Genomic DNA, 15,809 nt, shown 5'->3' with positions numbered 1-15,809 from the left:
TTAACAAACTGGTCCTTCGAGCCGTAATTTATTGTTGAAAGAGTATTTTAAAGAGTCAAAATGAGTATACACTACGCAAATTCGAAACATAATTGCGAACACGCGTGATACAATATAAGTACTTATATAATCGATTCGTCAATTTGTCTAATGGTTATTAAGTCGAAATTCATGTGAACGAACGTTTAATGAATCGTTGGTTAATTTAAACCGCAGTCCATAGTCCATTACGTCAATAGATATTAACTATTGATGGACCATCAAAGTAATACGTTCGACGGTTTGTTAGTGCGAAAATACGGACCTATAATCAAACTATTTTTTTACTATTGGTGACAAAACGTATTTAATACTTATTTTCGAAACAATGATATTTCCTTTTCCTGGTGGAAAGCGACATGCCTGTCCATGTCCAACAGTTGCAGTGCCACTCAGAGCTTTAAATCGCAAAGATCTGAGGGGCACTCACACGACACCCGCCACCCTGAAACTTAACTTGACAAGTCGCATGTGGCTGTAATTTCACCAGCACCCTTATCCTTCAAAACGGAACCGCAGTAATGCCCTGCCATGACATGCCACATTACTGCTTGGCGGCAGAAATAGGTAGGTGGCAGTACTTCCCTGGACGAGCTCTTTCACAAGGAGCTCTACTGCTATTAAAAAATTCAAAAAGATCATGCGCACAGTTTCTATTTTATTGTATACCAATGTTTACATGAATGCTTTGTTGGGTAGGCTTGTTATGAGCCCCCGGCATTCGTTACACGGACCCTTTAAGGTCCATGGACCACAGGTTAAGAAACTCTGGGCTAGGGAGCACCGAGCACCCGCTCGCGACGCCTCCAGAGAACCTGCATGAACATACAGAAACAGGCTAATGCTTCCCAATATCATTTTATAATTGCATCATCTGCACCCGAATTTCCAGTCACTGGGGAAAATATAATTGTAATTATTCCATTTTGATCGCGCGCCTACTTTAAGGCGCCAAGGTATTGATTGCACTAGGGCGCTACAAGGACTAGCGCCGACACTGGTGGTCAAGTGCAGTCAAGTGAAGGTACGTCTATTTTACAATAAAAAAATTGTGAATGCTACAAAACCCCCGAATCGTAGTATCATACAACTTAATTCAAATAAATCCAACTAAAGATGCGAGTAGGAAAATGCTAATATCTTTAACATAAAGAACAACCTTAATTATACGAAATTGGTAAAGGACTGGTACACTGGCATGAAATCAAGTTTACAATAAAAATGCAAATAAAAAATTACGTACCCTTAGCTAATAAGTAAAAGCAGATAACATGTAATGTCAAGGTAAACACTATAATATACCGTTACCTACTAGATAGGTACGTATGTAGTACTATTCAACCAAAACAACCTGATTTTAATCATGTCTATTCGTTCTGAATACTTTCTGTTTTTCATACTAGCTTTTAAAAAGCAGCGTATTTTTTTTAATTTATTTATTTATTAACTAAAAAGAGAACAAAAAAATCAATGATATCTATGCATTGACTAAGTCAATGTATCTATGCAAAGAACTATGAAACTCATAATGTAAACTCTAAAGTCTAAATAAACCTCATGTGTGTCAAAAAAAAAAAGCACGCGGCTGGCTGAGCATTATAAAAAAAAACTGAAAAGATAGTTTATATTATTATTTATTTGTTGAGCATTGGTTATACAGAGCCATCAATTTATACAAGCAACAAACAATTAAGAAACTCAAAACGTAATAATAATTAAACTAAAAATTAATTTGTGAAATAGCTGTTACTACAAAAATCTGCCATTTTTTCCACAGTTCCAGTATAAAATTATTATTATTATATATTTATTTATAAAGCATTGGCTTCAGATTCAGAGCCATCAGCTTAATGGTAACAAATAATCAAGAAATGCTCAACGTAATGTACCTATACTGAGGATCGTATTCTAGAACTCTACTCAATGCTCAAGTCAGGATTTGAAGCTCTAATGGAAGACGACCCTAATGGAAGGGACTTGAGTGTGATTTCGAGTGCTCTAAACCATACTCAAATCCTGACTTGAGCATTGAGTACAGTTCTAGAATACGACCCTAAAAACATAACTACTAAAAACTAGACTACTACTACTAGAGTATATATATTTTTAAATTTATTGAGCATTGGCTACGAGGCCATCAGTTTAAAAATGCAACAAAACAAATAAATGACTAAAGTATATACTACCTTGTCAGTTTTTTTCAAGCTGTAACACTTGTTACAGGTCGTTTCATAGATAGAGACAACGCTACACAAAAATTGTATGCTCTATTTCTGTTTCATGTTGTAACTTTATACAAGAAATTGGCTTGTACGAACTTCGTTTCATTCAGTCAACGTTCTATTGTTCATCATTCATTCATCCATCAATCAAACATTTCCAATATGGCCGACAGTGTCGAATGGATTTTCTCGCGGTTTATTTTCTCGAGATTCCTTTGTAGTTGAGTTATTTGCTAGGAAAATACGTTGCCTTACTATATTATGTAAGTCAATGTGTGTAACAACAAACACTGTGTAAGTATTTTTGTACATTTTATGTTTTCTCGTGAAGATCCTTGACATGTCTTGGGAAAGTTACTTGTGGCCTCCCAATGTTACTATGCCTATTTTCATAATTTGTACACTTTCTTTTCAGGTATCCTGAAGATGCCCGATAACTCTGTGTCTGAAACGAAAAAAGGAGTCGAAAAATCTAGATTTTCGCTGTCTCTTAATAGAAATAATGCAACATATCTGAGCGACGGAAACACCAAACTAGAGGGCTCGAAAAAAAATTCTGCGCCTTGTAAATTATCGAATAAAGATAATAAGGAGAATAAACCACTGAAGCGTCCGTTTACGAGCACGTACTTCAACACTTTGCACGCCGCAAAAAAGCTAAAACCCCTCAGTGGAGCATCACAAACTACAGGTAACATAACCTATTGGAACAACTTTCGTTTACGATTATGTATGTATATCTCAGTGTACCCCAGTAGGAGACAGGCTTGAGGTTATGTATGTATGAAGTTCTTTGTATTTATCACTGAATTTTTAAAAGCGTACATTCCAGAGATCCCTTCCAAGTTGATATTGTTTAATAGTGAGTATTTTACGAGTGGCAAATATTTAATAATATTTACAGAAAGAGAAGAACCTGAAGTGATAATAAGAAAGGACACTTCGACTCTTACCAACTTTGCCATGTTGAATGGCCACCACCAACCGGACAGTCAGTATGGCGGGAGTACGCCTAGGAAACAACCTATTGCGACCCTCTCCAACTTGGGAAATACTTGCTTTCTCAACAGTGTTCTGTATACTTTGCGGTAAGTAGTAAATGTTAAATATCAAAAAGTTTAAGATGGAAATTCTAAATAAAGTAGACAGTACACCCAAACACTCATCAAACTATACAAGCTTGTAACTTTATTGCTGACTATGCTTGACACCTTAAGCACTGAAAACTTACCAACTAGTTCAGAAAAGTGTTCATTACATTATTTAATACATCATTAATGAAGATTGAGGTTTGAAATGCTGCCTTGAACTATCACAACATAACAAATAGTGTTAATAAAATGCTGTCTTCCAGGTATGCTCCCCGATTCCTCCACAACCTCCACCACTTAGTCTCAGACCTGGCTAGTGTAGAACAAAAGCTTGGAAGTATCAGATTGAAGAGTTCATCTTTAGGCCGGAGTGCAGCTGGCCTTGCCTCATCTGGAACAAGATCGTGGAGTAGCAAAGACCTATTGTCTTTGGGACAATCTGATAATAGCAGTGGAAAGAGCAAAATTCAGGTATGTAAACTAGTTAGCCTTTGATGTAAAGTGTCACTGACATCACCAACAAAGTTTTCTGGTAGCCCAAAAAGGGGCATTCCTTTATTACTACATTTGTGAAGTACTATCCTACAAGTGTAGTTATACCCTTAATAGTTTAACTTTCTTTTTTGTACCTTGAACATTATTTTATTCCCATGACTACCTCTAATTTGACATAGGGCCATCATCAAACAATATAAAAACAGTTACACTCGTGTGTTTTGTGTAATATTTTCAAGCCTAAAAAGGTACAACTATGTGGATTATTTATCTAAATTTTGCCACTAATATTAATGTGGTTATCAAAATTACGTTATCTCATAATATAGAGCATTGCATCAAGGTTATACTAGCAGATATATTACATTATTAGTATCAAGGACACAATCCTCTTTAGTTGATAATTTGATATAGATTTCAGACAAATTGTGATGTCATTGCATGCTTTGGAAAAAGATATAAATTGTTTATGTAAGTACTATTCCAATGTATTGGAGTTTCAGGCAACTTGATTCTTTTGGAAGAATTTTGTCTGAAATTCTCAAAATGTCTTAGGAATAATGACAAACAATGTGTAAAAACAAAAAATTAGTACTCATTACCATTTCAGAAACCAACAGATCATTTTAAGACGTATTACTGTGTTTGCAATAGTGTTAATATGACTTATTTATAATATTTGTTATAAATAAGTCTTTAGGGAAACACAAAATTTCGAGGTAAATTCCTATTGTGATATGATTTATTTTTGATAAAAACATGATTCATTTGTTATGAAAAATCAATAGTATTATCATTATGCTATCAACTTTATTAAAATCACAAATTCTTTCCGTCTTATTGTATACACAATAGGATGGAAAAATTTGTAATACACTAATTAAAAAAATGGAAAACATGCTTACCTCTGCTTCATTCTCTCCTTATAGATAGCTACAGAGAAACTCCACGAAACATATTTTAATCTGCGAGCAGCAGAAAGCAAGTGCCTGAACAGCAGTTCCGCGGACGCTAGTCCGGAGCCCTACGCCGCGGACGCCTTCTTTGCAGCGCTTAGGGACGTCAACTCTACTTTTGAAGGTAGTATATGTATAGATTATTTCTATGTTACTTGTGAGTCTAGAAAAAAGTTCATTTTTGCAGTGAATACACCCGGATAGCGGAGGTAAAAGTTCTAGGTTGAAAGCACATGAAAACAAACAGCATAATAATCATAATTCGAATGAAAGAAGCAAAAGAAATGTCTTATAGTCGTCACCAAATAAGTTGACAGCTAAAGAAGGCAGTAGTATGTAACTTTGATAGCGATCAACTAAACATTAAACAAACAATTATTAGCATAATTGAGTTTAAAAAAATACATAAATTTTATTGAAACATTATATAATGTGACAAAACATATTTGAAGTACTGTTTTCGCACGAATTCCAAAATAAAAGGCAATTTTGAGTTACTCCAAAATGTCCTGAAAACAGTTACGTCCTCAAGCTGTTTCTTTTAAAAAAATAGTGTTGTAAGCAATTAATCGCCGAATTTCACCGAGTCACTTCTATTTATGGGAAAAAATATTAGAAAAAATTATGAACATCATTTTGAGATTGTTTGTTGTTGACATTGACAACTTCTAACTTATTGCCAGCCGAATAAATGAAAATTTATGAAATCCTTGGTTTCTTGGTAATTTAATCTTTTTATGTAGTTGTTTTATCGATGAACATACTTATTTACACCAAATTCTCGTAGTAAACCATTTATGAATATTATAAAATTAAAAGAAATGCATAGAATTCATCGGAATGTGGGACAATTTTACGAAAATAAGAGGAGTGCTACAGTATTGCAAGGAATTCTGTAAAAGAATTGCTTTTAACAGAATTGCATGATTTGGCCTTTTAGGCCCCCTGAACAACATTGAACCGAAAAATAATCTAAACAATCACAAATCCTTACAGTTTTGAATCGATTTCGATTTCGTGAAAATCGTATAATGTGATTACCGATATGATTAGTCCACATCCCTATTCGCGTCACGATGTCAAGTGTCAGGCCTATATTTCTTTATTTGATAAATAAGTTATACATATTTATTTGTAAGTTAATGCATATAGGGCAGAGAAAATATAAAGTTCGAATGGAACAATCGATTTTCTAAGAATAATGGAGATGCGCAAACTTTACTTTCCCAAATGGACCTGCCTCCATGCTGTATTCCTGCGGGAACACCGACAAGGAGTTCATTGCACAACCTAATTGTATGTGGGAGGATACTCCTCTGAAACTGCTGAATGTTTTAGGTAATCGTCAGCAAGACGCACATGAGCTGCTGGTTTGTATTCTGGACAACATCCGCGAGACGTGTCGCGCGCTTAGCGCACGCGCAAGTCGTTTGCAGCTACAAGAGAACGGAGACAGGTAAACTATTATATTTATTCAGATGACAAAAAGTAACAAACATTATCTTTTTTTTTTTAATCAATATTTAAACTTTAAACAACATCACGTACGACGTTCTGATCTCAAAGTAACTAACTAAAGCACTTATGTTATGGAAATGGGAAACACAAACACCCATACTCCTAGAGACCATAGAGAAGTTACTTTTTCTACATTAACCCGACCAGCACATCGAAACTGGGACCAAGCTACTTGACCATGGATGCACTCAAAACGATCAAGTAATGCAATGGGAAAGTTGGAATACATTTAACTGTTTACATTGAACCTTATTTAACTATTTTCGAAGTTACGTATACATATTTCAAACTATGTTTACCCTACCTTTTTTTACGGGATAGGTATTTAAATACCCTTGAGCCCAGGGAGACTCAGGGTTTATGTGGGGACTCTCCCTTTGGACTGGAGGGCCTATCCCGCTAAAACCCCGGTTTACCTCTCGCCGATTGAGTCGGCGCCGTGGGATCGGTGAACATTCACCACGACGCCGCCCGGCCGCCCTAGCTTGCGCCAGGGCTCCCGCGCCATCGGAGGGGCAGGTCGTTTGTCCTCCGACCCGCCCCCCAGACGAGTGAGGCCGTGCAATACAGGCTCCGAAGTCCCTGTCCAGAGCCCGCTGGCCTCATTAGGGAATCAGGCGAGCAGCGAACTGCGTTCGCCTTCTCCCCGTACGTCTGCGCCGAAGCGGGTGCGCATCCACCGCGTCCTCGCGCACCCGCTCCGCGGCCTCCTTTTGCGACATAACCTTTCCGCAAAAGGGAGCCACCGCCTCCCAGGACTCCTCGCTACCAAGCATGGCGGCTACCACGCCCGGCAATGAGAGGTCCTGCCCTATAGTCCCCGTCAGAGTACGGCGCTGCACACCTCTAGGGTGTGCTGCGCGGTGTCATCCGCAGCGCCGGACTCGTGACACGACGGGGACGGTTTCCTCCTCGCCACTTTGTGCAGGTAGTGACTGAAGCAGCCGTGCCCAGTCAGCACCTGCACAAGGTGGTACGACAGTGGCCCGTGGGACCGGTTCACCCACTCTACGAGGACAGGGCGGATCACACCTATGGTACGAGCGCCATAGGGGGGATCCGCCAAGCCCACTTTCCACCGGTCCCGCAATACTACCTAGCAGTGACAAAGAGTGAACATTCTCAAAAGTTAAACCAAGTCAAAGATCTCAACAGAAAATCGATTATGGATACTAAATGGTACTTACTAATACAAAAATTTTCTTTTTAACAAAAATTAACAACATAGTACCAAAGCCTATAATTAGACGCTTGTAGAAGCGCTGCAGTGCATCGCTTTTGCAGACTAGATATTGTATGAAAATTAGTAGTAGCAGCGCTGCGGCTGCAGCGCCACAGATGCACCGCCGCATTGGGTCAAATGTTAATTTTAAACAATGAGTATATAACCAAAAATAGAGACGAACTGTCATTTAATTTGTTTGAAAACTACTCTGCCATATCATTACGGTGACAACTGCGCTCCGATTAGGCAGCCCGAATTCGAAACAATTGACGGGTGTCGTCATTTATTTCACTTCAAATCGACCAGTTTAACTTGACTTTGCTATAGTGGACGATAATTGAAAAATTACATATTTAATTACCGATGAAATGTGATTCCATTTGTTTAGTAATTAGATGTTTGCTGTTTTTCCCACACCACCGAATGGAACAGTCCCCCATAGTTAGAGATATTATCATTATTACTATAAATACAGAATATTTTTGGAATATACGGAGACGTACACACGATATAAGGCCCATTTGCCTGATGAGTTGATATTAATGGATGGCCCTTATTTCATCTCTCTTTCTGGTTATATATAGTTGTGTGTCAATAGAATGTCAAAGGGATTCTTCTTCAATGGCGAATCGATGATGTAGCTTACTAATATTATATTAGTAGACTACATCTGGTGGGATTTCATTTGATGGCTAAATTGCCGATTAAACGAGATAAAAATTAAGATATGCCTGATAATATCCATCGAAGTTTCAGAAAGCAACATCGATCGTTAGTGATTGAATGAATGAATGCCATCACTGCCATTCCACTGACACTCTTGAGACTCAACTGCCATTGCAACAAGATTTTAGCAGAATAACAAATATTATCACAATTGCAATATAATCATGCTATGAAAGAATGTTTTTTAGAAAATTCAGCAGACAGATCTAATCAATTATTTTAATAACTACACTCAGAAGCATGTTGAACACTGTAATATTTGCAATATCGATTTTTTATTGAACTATATATTTTACTACATGATAATCATACATTTTTGTGAAAAATCCACTTGTTTGTTATTATTATTGATACAAAAAATTAACAAACACAAAGACAAATTTCTTCGACCTGACTGGTCTAGATGGATTGAAGGATATTTTTTTTGCCTTTGTAACAAGAATAATACTGTGGTATTTGTTGTGAAGCTAGTGTGAGATCATAGTAACAATGACCTTGCACCTTTAATTATTTATAGCAACGGCATCGCTCGCCAACCGAGCTTAGATGGTGACAGCGGTAAGCAGACACTAGGCAACCTTCGTAAGTCGTGGAAGAAACGCAAAGAGGTGAAGGACAAGCGAGCCTCGCCAACTGAGGATCGGGCGCCGTCGCCTGCGCCGAGAGACGAGCGCTCCAGGCCAGGGTGGGATTTTGTTGCTGATGACTTTGAAGGTATGTTGTACTTACTATACTGTTATACTGTACACCTTTATGCAAAATATAATAAACAAACGTTATCGCAAGTTGAAAAAAAAAGATTCACAATTTTGTAAAAGGGGATAAAGCAACACTTAGTTGAAAATTGCTTTTTTTTTATTTATTTCACCGTATCAAATTAATACACTAAAACATCGTGATGAATCCTGCACGTCGAAAAAAGTTCTTTTTTACAATACCTACAAGACGGGACGAACTAGTTGTACACCTGGTGTCCTGCATTTTTGTGTACATTTATCACTTACATTTATTTAAGTTTAGTTTACTAAATGTAAATGCATGTAAGGCATGTATTATTTACAATATTTTTTGTATATTGGTTAAGCTTAGCGCATCGCATCTCTGATAACTTTTAAATTTAGTATAATTAGTCTTGTACCTTCCTGCATGTCGAATAAAGTTCTTTTTTACAATACCTACAAGACGGGACGAACAAGTCGTACACCTGGTGTCGTGCATTTTTGTGTACATTTATCACTTACATTTATTATAATTTATTTAAGTTTAGTTTATTAAATGTAAATGCATGTAAAGGCATGTATTATTTACAATATTTTTTGTACATCGGTTAAGCTTAGCACTTCGCATCATCTTTGATAACTTTTAAATTTAGTTTAATTAGTCTTGTACCTTAGAAAATTATGAAATTAAATCGAATTTGTTTCATACAACTAAAAGATAACGGAAGAGCGGGACTTCCTGTCACAGGTGGATGACACCTACTAGGAAGTCCCAACCTTAAAAAAACAACTTAAAAAGCAGAAATAAACTTTTCATTTTTTTTTCATTATTCATCTGGTTGTAAGCGACGCGCCTATTCATAACAGTTGCATTGCTATTCAGAGCTTTAAATCGCAAAGATCTGAGGGGGCACTGTCACTGTGCCCGTCACTCTTATGAAATTGACAAGTCCCATGTGCCGGTAATTTCACCAGCACCCTTACTCTTCCAAACTGGAACACAAGTAATATTCACATTACTGCTTGGTGGCAGTATTTCCATGGACGAACTCTTTCACAAGGAACTGTACTGCTACTAAACCCGCCTACCAAAGGTTAAAAGTTCCCGACACACATTAGGCCAGCGTGGCGGACTATGGCCTAAACTATCGCTTAAGGCGAGACCCATGCCCAGCAGTGGGACGAATAAATGGGTAGATGATGATCTCTTCCCAAAGTTATAGTATAAAAACATACCTTACAACATTGACCTACCAACATATGGACGTCGGGTCTAATACAAAAACCACGAAAAAATATCCAAAGTTAACCTATAGAAACGTAGTGACATGTAACGAAATATAAAAACGAAAACATTTCATTTAAATTGTAACGTCATTGCAGTACTGCGTAATTTTACTTGCAACAATTTAAGGGCCCAAAAACACCATATTCAGCTTCTACTGGAAATTTAACAAAATGCACCATATTTAGCTTCGACTGAAAATTACTTGAACACAAGAGTAATGGAGTAGCCTTTATCGTAAATATTTAATAATATATATATATTTAATATATTAATTAATTTTTATATATATTATTATGTCGAATTTTGTACAAATTCACTTAAAGAAATAATAAAGAGTTGGGCAGATACATACATACAAATATTACTACAAATGTGAAAATAACCGTGTACTATAAGAAATGTACCGATATTCCAACTAAACGTAAACTCAAATATCCGTAATTCCGAAAACCGATTTATAATAAAACCGTTACGCTTTCGTGTAATTTTAATGCTTTTCACAACGACAAAATTAGTTTCTATTTTGTAATCTTTCGAAGAAAATAAATTTGGCATTATGAAAAGTCGAGCTTACGTTATTTCGGGCAAATGTATTTTCTGACTTCTAATAGGTAATCTCAAGCCGTAAAACGAGTACAACAATATTTTGTCAGTTATTGCTAACGTTTAAAAAAATCATTTTAAAAATACGATTAAAATCAAAGCGACTCTATAGTCTAGTTTCTTTGTTCTAAATATTTCAATCGCTTGTGGTTCGAACAATTGAAAATGACCAAGAAGTTTTATATATAAGCTTCTTGAAATTGATACAATGGGTCTCTTTCCATCTTTTGCGCATGCAATGTGTAGAAAAAGGACAGTTAGCTATTTGATTGTTTTGTGTGCTTTTGTAATTTATATTTACGATTCATTTATTTATAAATGAAATACTATAAAACTGTACAAAATAACATTTTTAAATGAGAACTATGATAACACAATATATTTGTTTAGTGAAAATATGATACAAAACCCTGTTTTTACACTTAACTGCAATAATTTTTACAAGTTATTATTATATGGTACTGCATGATTGACAACCGCGCTGACAGTCGAACAAACGAAGACTGTTGCGCGATTGACGCTCTGTATGTGATTTTAACGTCCTATAGATGCGGACACTTTTAAGCGCGAACCCGATGTCCATTTATTGGTAGATATGCCTTACAAACACATTCGTCGAGCAATTGTTTACACTGTATTATTCAGATTTTTTGGGAAATAACTTCTGGGGATTGGGAAGGTCGTTCAAAAATCTCTCACTAGATGTCACTTTTTATTTAGTTATTGTCTTCGAGTTAACAAAAGTATACTAATTGTATATAGAATTACAATACAGAAAATACAAATAGAGTGAAAGTAATTATAATTCACAACATGTTACTATGATAACAGTAAAAAAAAAGAAAATATTGTCCAAACACGTGAATATGCACCACGAGTGTATGGGTGTGTTTGTGTGGGGTATGTATGTGTGTTTATCAGCTATTCTCACACCCTCACGCTCTCAGCCTAATCATGTGTTCGATCTTGTATTATAGTATGATTGTACTATAAAACAAGATTATACATAACATTTGTTTACACTTTGTTTGCAACAGAGTATTATGTTGTATTTTGCAGGCACGATGGTGGTGCGCACGATGTGCATGGAGTGCGAGTTCGTGACGGAACGGTCGCAGGCGGTGTGCGAGTTGTGCGTGCCCGTCACCGACGAGGACGGATCGCCCGACGAGCCCTTCCGTGCCGCTTGTCTTACCAGCGAGTTCTTGCGCGACCAGAACAAGGTAACCGGAGTCATTAAAGCCGAAAGTCTGCTTCCAATTATCGAAATATCCAATACACTTTATAAATTTACCTTCGAAGCATCTCGATACCTCCAATTAATACTACGCCAACTTTATTTTTACTAATGTTATGCTCCCGGAATTTCGGTGGAAAAAATTAAACAAAAAACAAAAAACCGAATTTTGTGAAAAACAAAAAAAAACAAAATAAGCACATAACATTTGAAAAGGAGTTCTTAGGTTTTCGCGATTGTTACACATAGAAAATGAAGGAAATTAAACTATTTTTCGGATTTAAATCGCTTATATTTGTTTGGTCGAGTATTACTTATTTAATAAGAATCGTTTCAGCCTGATATTTATCTATTTATATTATTATAATTCTTGATCTAAGGCCTAAGGGCCGTATTAATAAATCTATCTCAAGTGCAAGATTGATTTTTTTTTTTAAATCTTTATTTATTTATGAGGGTTTTATCTGTGTAGATATGTCACCCTCATAGGTGCGATTCCACTACCACCACAAACAAGAGTACAAGGCGTTAGGCCTTACACTCTTGCTATGGCGGTTTTAATCATATTGAACAGCATTCTGGCCTCCTTACATAAAGGAGCGGCCAAAATGCTGTTGCACATGCCTACCGAGTATGAATTCAAATTTGGAATGTGTTGCCTAATAATTTCACTACTACTACACTCCATTATTGCATGGTAAACGTCTTCCAATTTTCCACACGTCTCGCAGTCCGGTGAAGGCACCTTTTTCATTAAATACCCGAACTTATTTAAAGGTACGTGTCCCGAGCGAAGCCTCAGTGCCATGACAACTTCACGCCTGCTCATTTTGGCATCGACAAACCATGGTATGCCAGGGAGATTGGGTTGTATGGTTTTATACCATATTCCCTTGGTTAACGATCTTACGTCAAAGTGGGCTTTCAAAGAGCTATAACAACGTTCCTTATTTAAGTACATCAGATCCCTAAAATACGGCACACAAGAGTATGTATCGCCCTCACATGTTGCTTCTTTGGCCCACCTATCCGCAATCTCATTCCCGTTTATTCCTATATGGGAGGGCACCCATTGCAACACAATCTCCCTGGCACCACTGCGTAATTGGCATATCAGACTGAGGATCTCGTATGCGACAGGACATCCACGAAAGCTTGGCCTAGAACATCGCGCTAAATGTTGAAGGGAACTTCTGGAGTCCGTCAAAATAACACATTTATTAAATTCCACGGAACTGAGATAAGACAGGGCTTCAAGGATAGCTATAAGCTCAGCGTTCATTATGGACATTTTTGTCGTAATTTTGAGTTTTATATGGTCTTTAGTCTGTGGATCGTAAAAGGCCACACCCATCCCATAGTCGTTTTTCGAAGCATCCGTATAAATTGTATAGAATTTACAGTACCATTCTGACATATATTTTTCATATATGATTTTTAAAGTGTATACATTGTGTATTCTTTTCGCGCCGCTTATTGTAGGAATAAAAGGTCTTAATAATTCTGTCAAATCCATATTGCTGACCCACGTGGGTAAAGAAAACATCTCTATTACACTGACTTGTCGTATGGGGTGATCATTTAATGTTGCATGCACCGACACCAAAAGCGGCTTCCTTTTCCTTCTCCAGTATGCAAATTGACAGAGTTCAGTCAGACGGCTTGTTGTTTTTGAGCGACTTACATTTCAACCAGAACTTTCCCCCCAAATAGAGTCGTCGAGTATTTAGTGGAGGCAGGCATAGCTCGTTTTCCATAACATGTATTGGTGTACTTTTAATGAAACCTCCGATTACTCGCCAGTATTGGTTCTGAATCCTGTCAAGTTGCATCAATTGAGAGTTACTGCCACTATCGTAGAGGAAACTAGCATAATCTAACCTACTCCTGACAAGGGCAATATACAAGCGTCTTAGGTGTTTCGGGTGCACTCCCCAGCCCGGGCCTGCTAAAACTTTAAATATATTTGTGAATTTTTCGACTTTCTGTTTAGTTTCCCTTATGTGCCTACCCCATCTCAAAGTCCGATCCAACCAAAGACCCAGATACTTCACTATCAACCATTTCCAATTGTCGCCCGTTTACTACTAAATGTGCTGAATCTCTTCTAAAACTATTACTAAATATACAGACCTTACTTTTATTTGCCGATATATCCAGTCCTATAACGCTTAGTAATTTTGAAAATTTATTTAGAGCCAACTGTAAAGCCAAACTTCCTTCTCTAATGTGTTGGTAAGTCTAATACAGGGCAAAGTCGTCGGCATATTGGGATACGTATACGTTATTTATATCCTTACAAATGTGTATAGTAGCCATGTTAAATAAAAGTGGGGATAAGGGATCTCCCTGCGCTAGGCCTCGCCCGGTATTGCGTGTAATATATTTATCAGCTACTTTTATTTTAAGTTGTCGAGAATGGAGAAAAGTCCACAAGTACTTACACACCCTTGCACCTACTCCAAATCTATCAATGATATGCAAAAGACATGTTATATCAACATTATTATATGCGTTATCCAGATCCAAAAAGGCGGCAATACTGGAGTTCTTATTTGAAAAGCCAATTTGAATTGTCGTAATTAAATTAGTTAAATTGTCTAAACTGGATCTACCTTTTCTAAACCCTGTGGTATTGTCGGAGAAATATTTTTTTGATTCTAGATACCACTCTAGTCTGTTGTTCAGCATACTATGGAATATTTTACACATACATGACATCATGGAAATAGGTCTTAAAATTGAGACAGATGTTGGGTCTCTACCTGGTTTGGGTATTGGTATAACATTTATATCACGCCATTGTAGCGGTACAAAACTGTGCGTATAAAATATATTGTAAATATGTAGCAACAAAGATTTAGCATTATCTGGCAAATTATTAATCATGGAGTACGATATATTATCAATTCCGGGCGCGGTATCCTTGACTCGAAAACATACTATTAACTCTGACATGGTGAATTCTCTTTCTAATTGCCGGTTGCAAGATGAAAATAAGGGCTGTTTCGGGCTAGCAATTTCGGGGGTGAGACTGGTTAGGAGTTCTGTAGCTTTGTTGGTATCAATATAATTATTTAGATTTCTGTAGCCTTTTAACCATCGCATTTTCCTCCACATTTCACTGGCAGATGTAACCTCATCAAAAGAAGAACAAAATGTCCGCCAGCTTTTGCTACTAGCCTGTCTAATCGCTTTTTGTGTCTCATCTATTTTAGTCTGCAATATTTCCAAATTTTGTGGGGTAGGGTTCCGTCTAAATTTAGATAAGGCTAGTCTCCGTTCCGCAACCAACCTTGACAGGTCTGCAGACCAATATGGCTTAGGAGAAAACTTTCCTGTTGGGTTTTGATTAATTTTGATAAAAGGTATGTGAAGGTCAGCCGCTAAAGTAATAAAATCTACAAAAGTATCGTATGCCTTTTGTAGGTCATTGGGAAGTTTAATTTTTGAGTAAATCTCTTTTAAGCAAGATTTATAGGCACTCCAATCGGCTTGTTTGTAGTTTCTTTTATATATTAAATTGGAGTTAGAATACAGACACGTGGAAATTTTGATAATTAAATGATCGCTACCCAAGGACTCCTTCATAGGTTTCCATAAGAACTTTAAGGCAATATCAGATGAAGCTATTGAAAGATCGGGTGCAGATTGATGTAGTTGGCCGTTAATTAATTTCACCAAAGTGGG

General features: G+C 36.9%; 1 protein-coding gene across 1 annotated transcript in view; it reads left to right on the top strand.

The window, feature by feature from the left end:
- The first annotated feature begins 2,415 nt into the window (after positions 1–2,415).
- Positions 2,416–15,809, top strand: part of LOC113231810 (probable ubiquitin carboxyl-terminal hydrolase creB) — a 19,621-nt gene continuing 6,227 nt past the window's right edge. The window contains exons 1-8 of the mRNA XM_026466345.1: positions 2,416–2,555; positions 2,677–2,952; positions 3,166–3,349; positions 3,616–3,823; positions 4,777–4,927; positions 6,142–6,259; positions 8,790–8,986; positions 11,942–12,105. Of these exons, the coding sequence (XP_026322130.1) occupies positions 2,688–2,952; positions 3,166–3,349; positions 3,616–3,823; positions 4,777–4,927; positions 6,142–6,259; positions 8,790–8,986; positions 11,942–12,105 (1,287 nt within the window). The 5' untranslated portion in view covers positions 2,416–2,555; positions 2,677–2,687. The remainder of the gene's footprint in view (positions 2,556–2,676; positions 2,953–3,165; positions 3,350–3,615; positions 3,824–4,776; positions 4,928–6,141; positions 6,260–8,789; positions 8,987–11,941; positions 12,106–15,809) is intronic.

The sequence above is a fragment of the Hyposmocoma kahamanoa genome, unplaced genomic scaffold (genome assembly GCF_003589595.1).
Source record: "Hyposmocoma kahamanoa isolate Upper Pololo Valley unplaced genomic scaffold, ASM358959v1 66, whole genome shotgun sequence".
Classification (NCBI taxonomy): Eukaryota; Metazoa; Arthropoda; class Insecta; order Lepidoptera; family Cosmopterigidae; genus Hyposmocoma; species Hyposmocoma kahamanoa.
The sequence above is the reverse complement of the archived record's forward strand: the minus strand, read 5'-3'. Positions and strand labels throughout refer to the sequence as shown.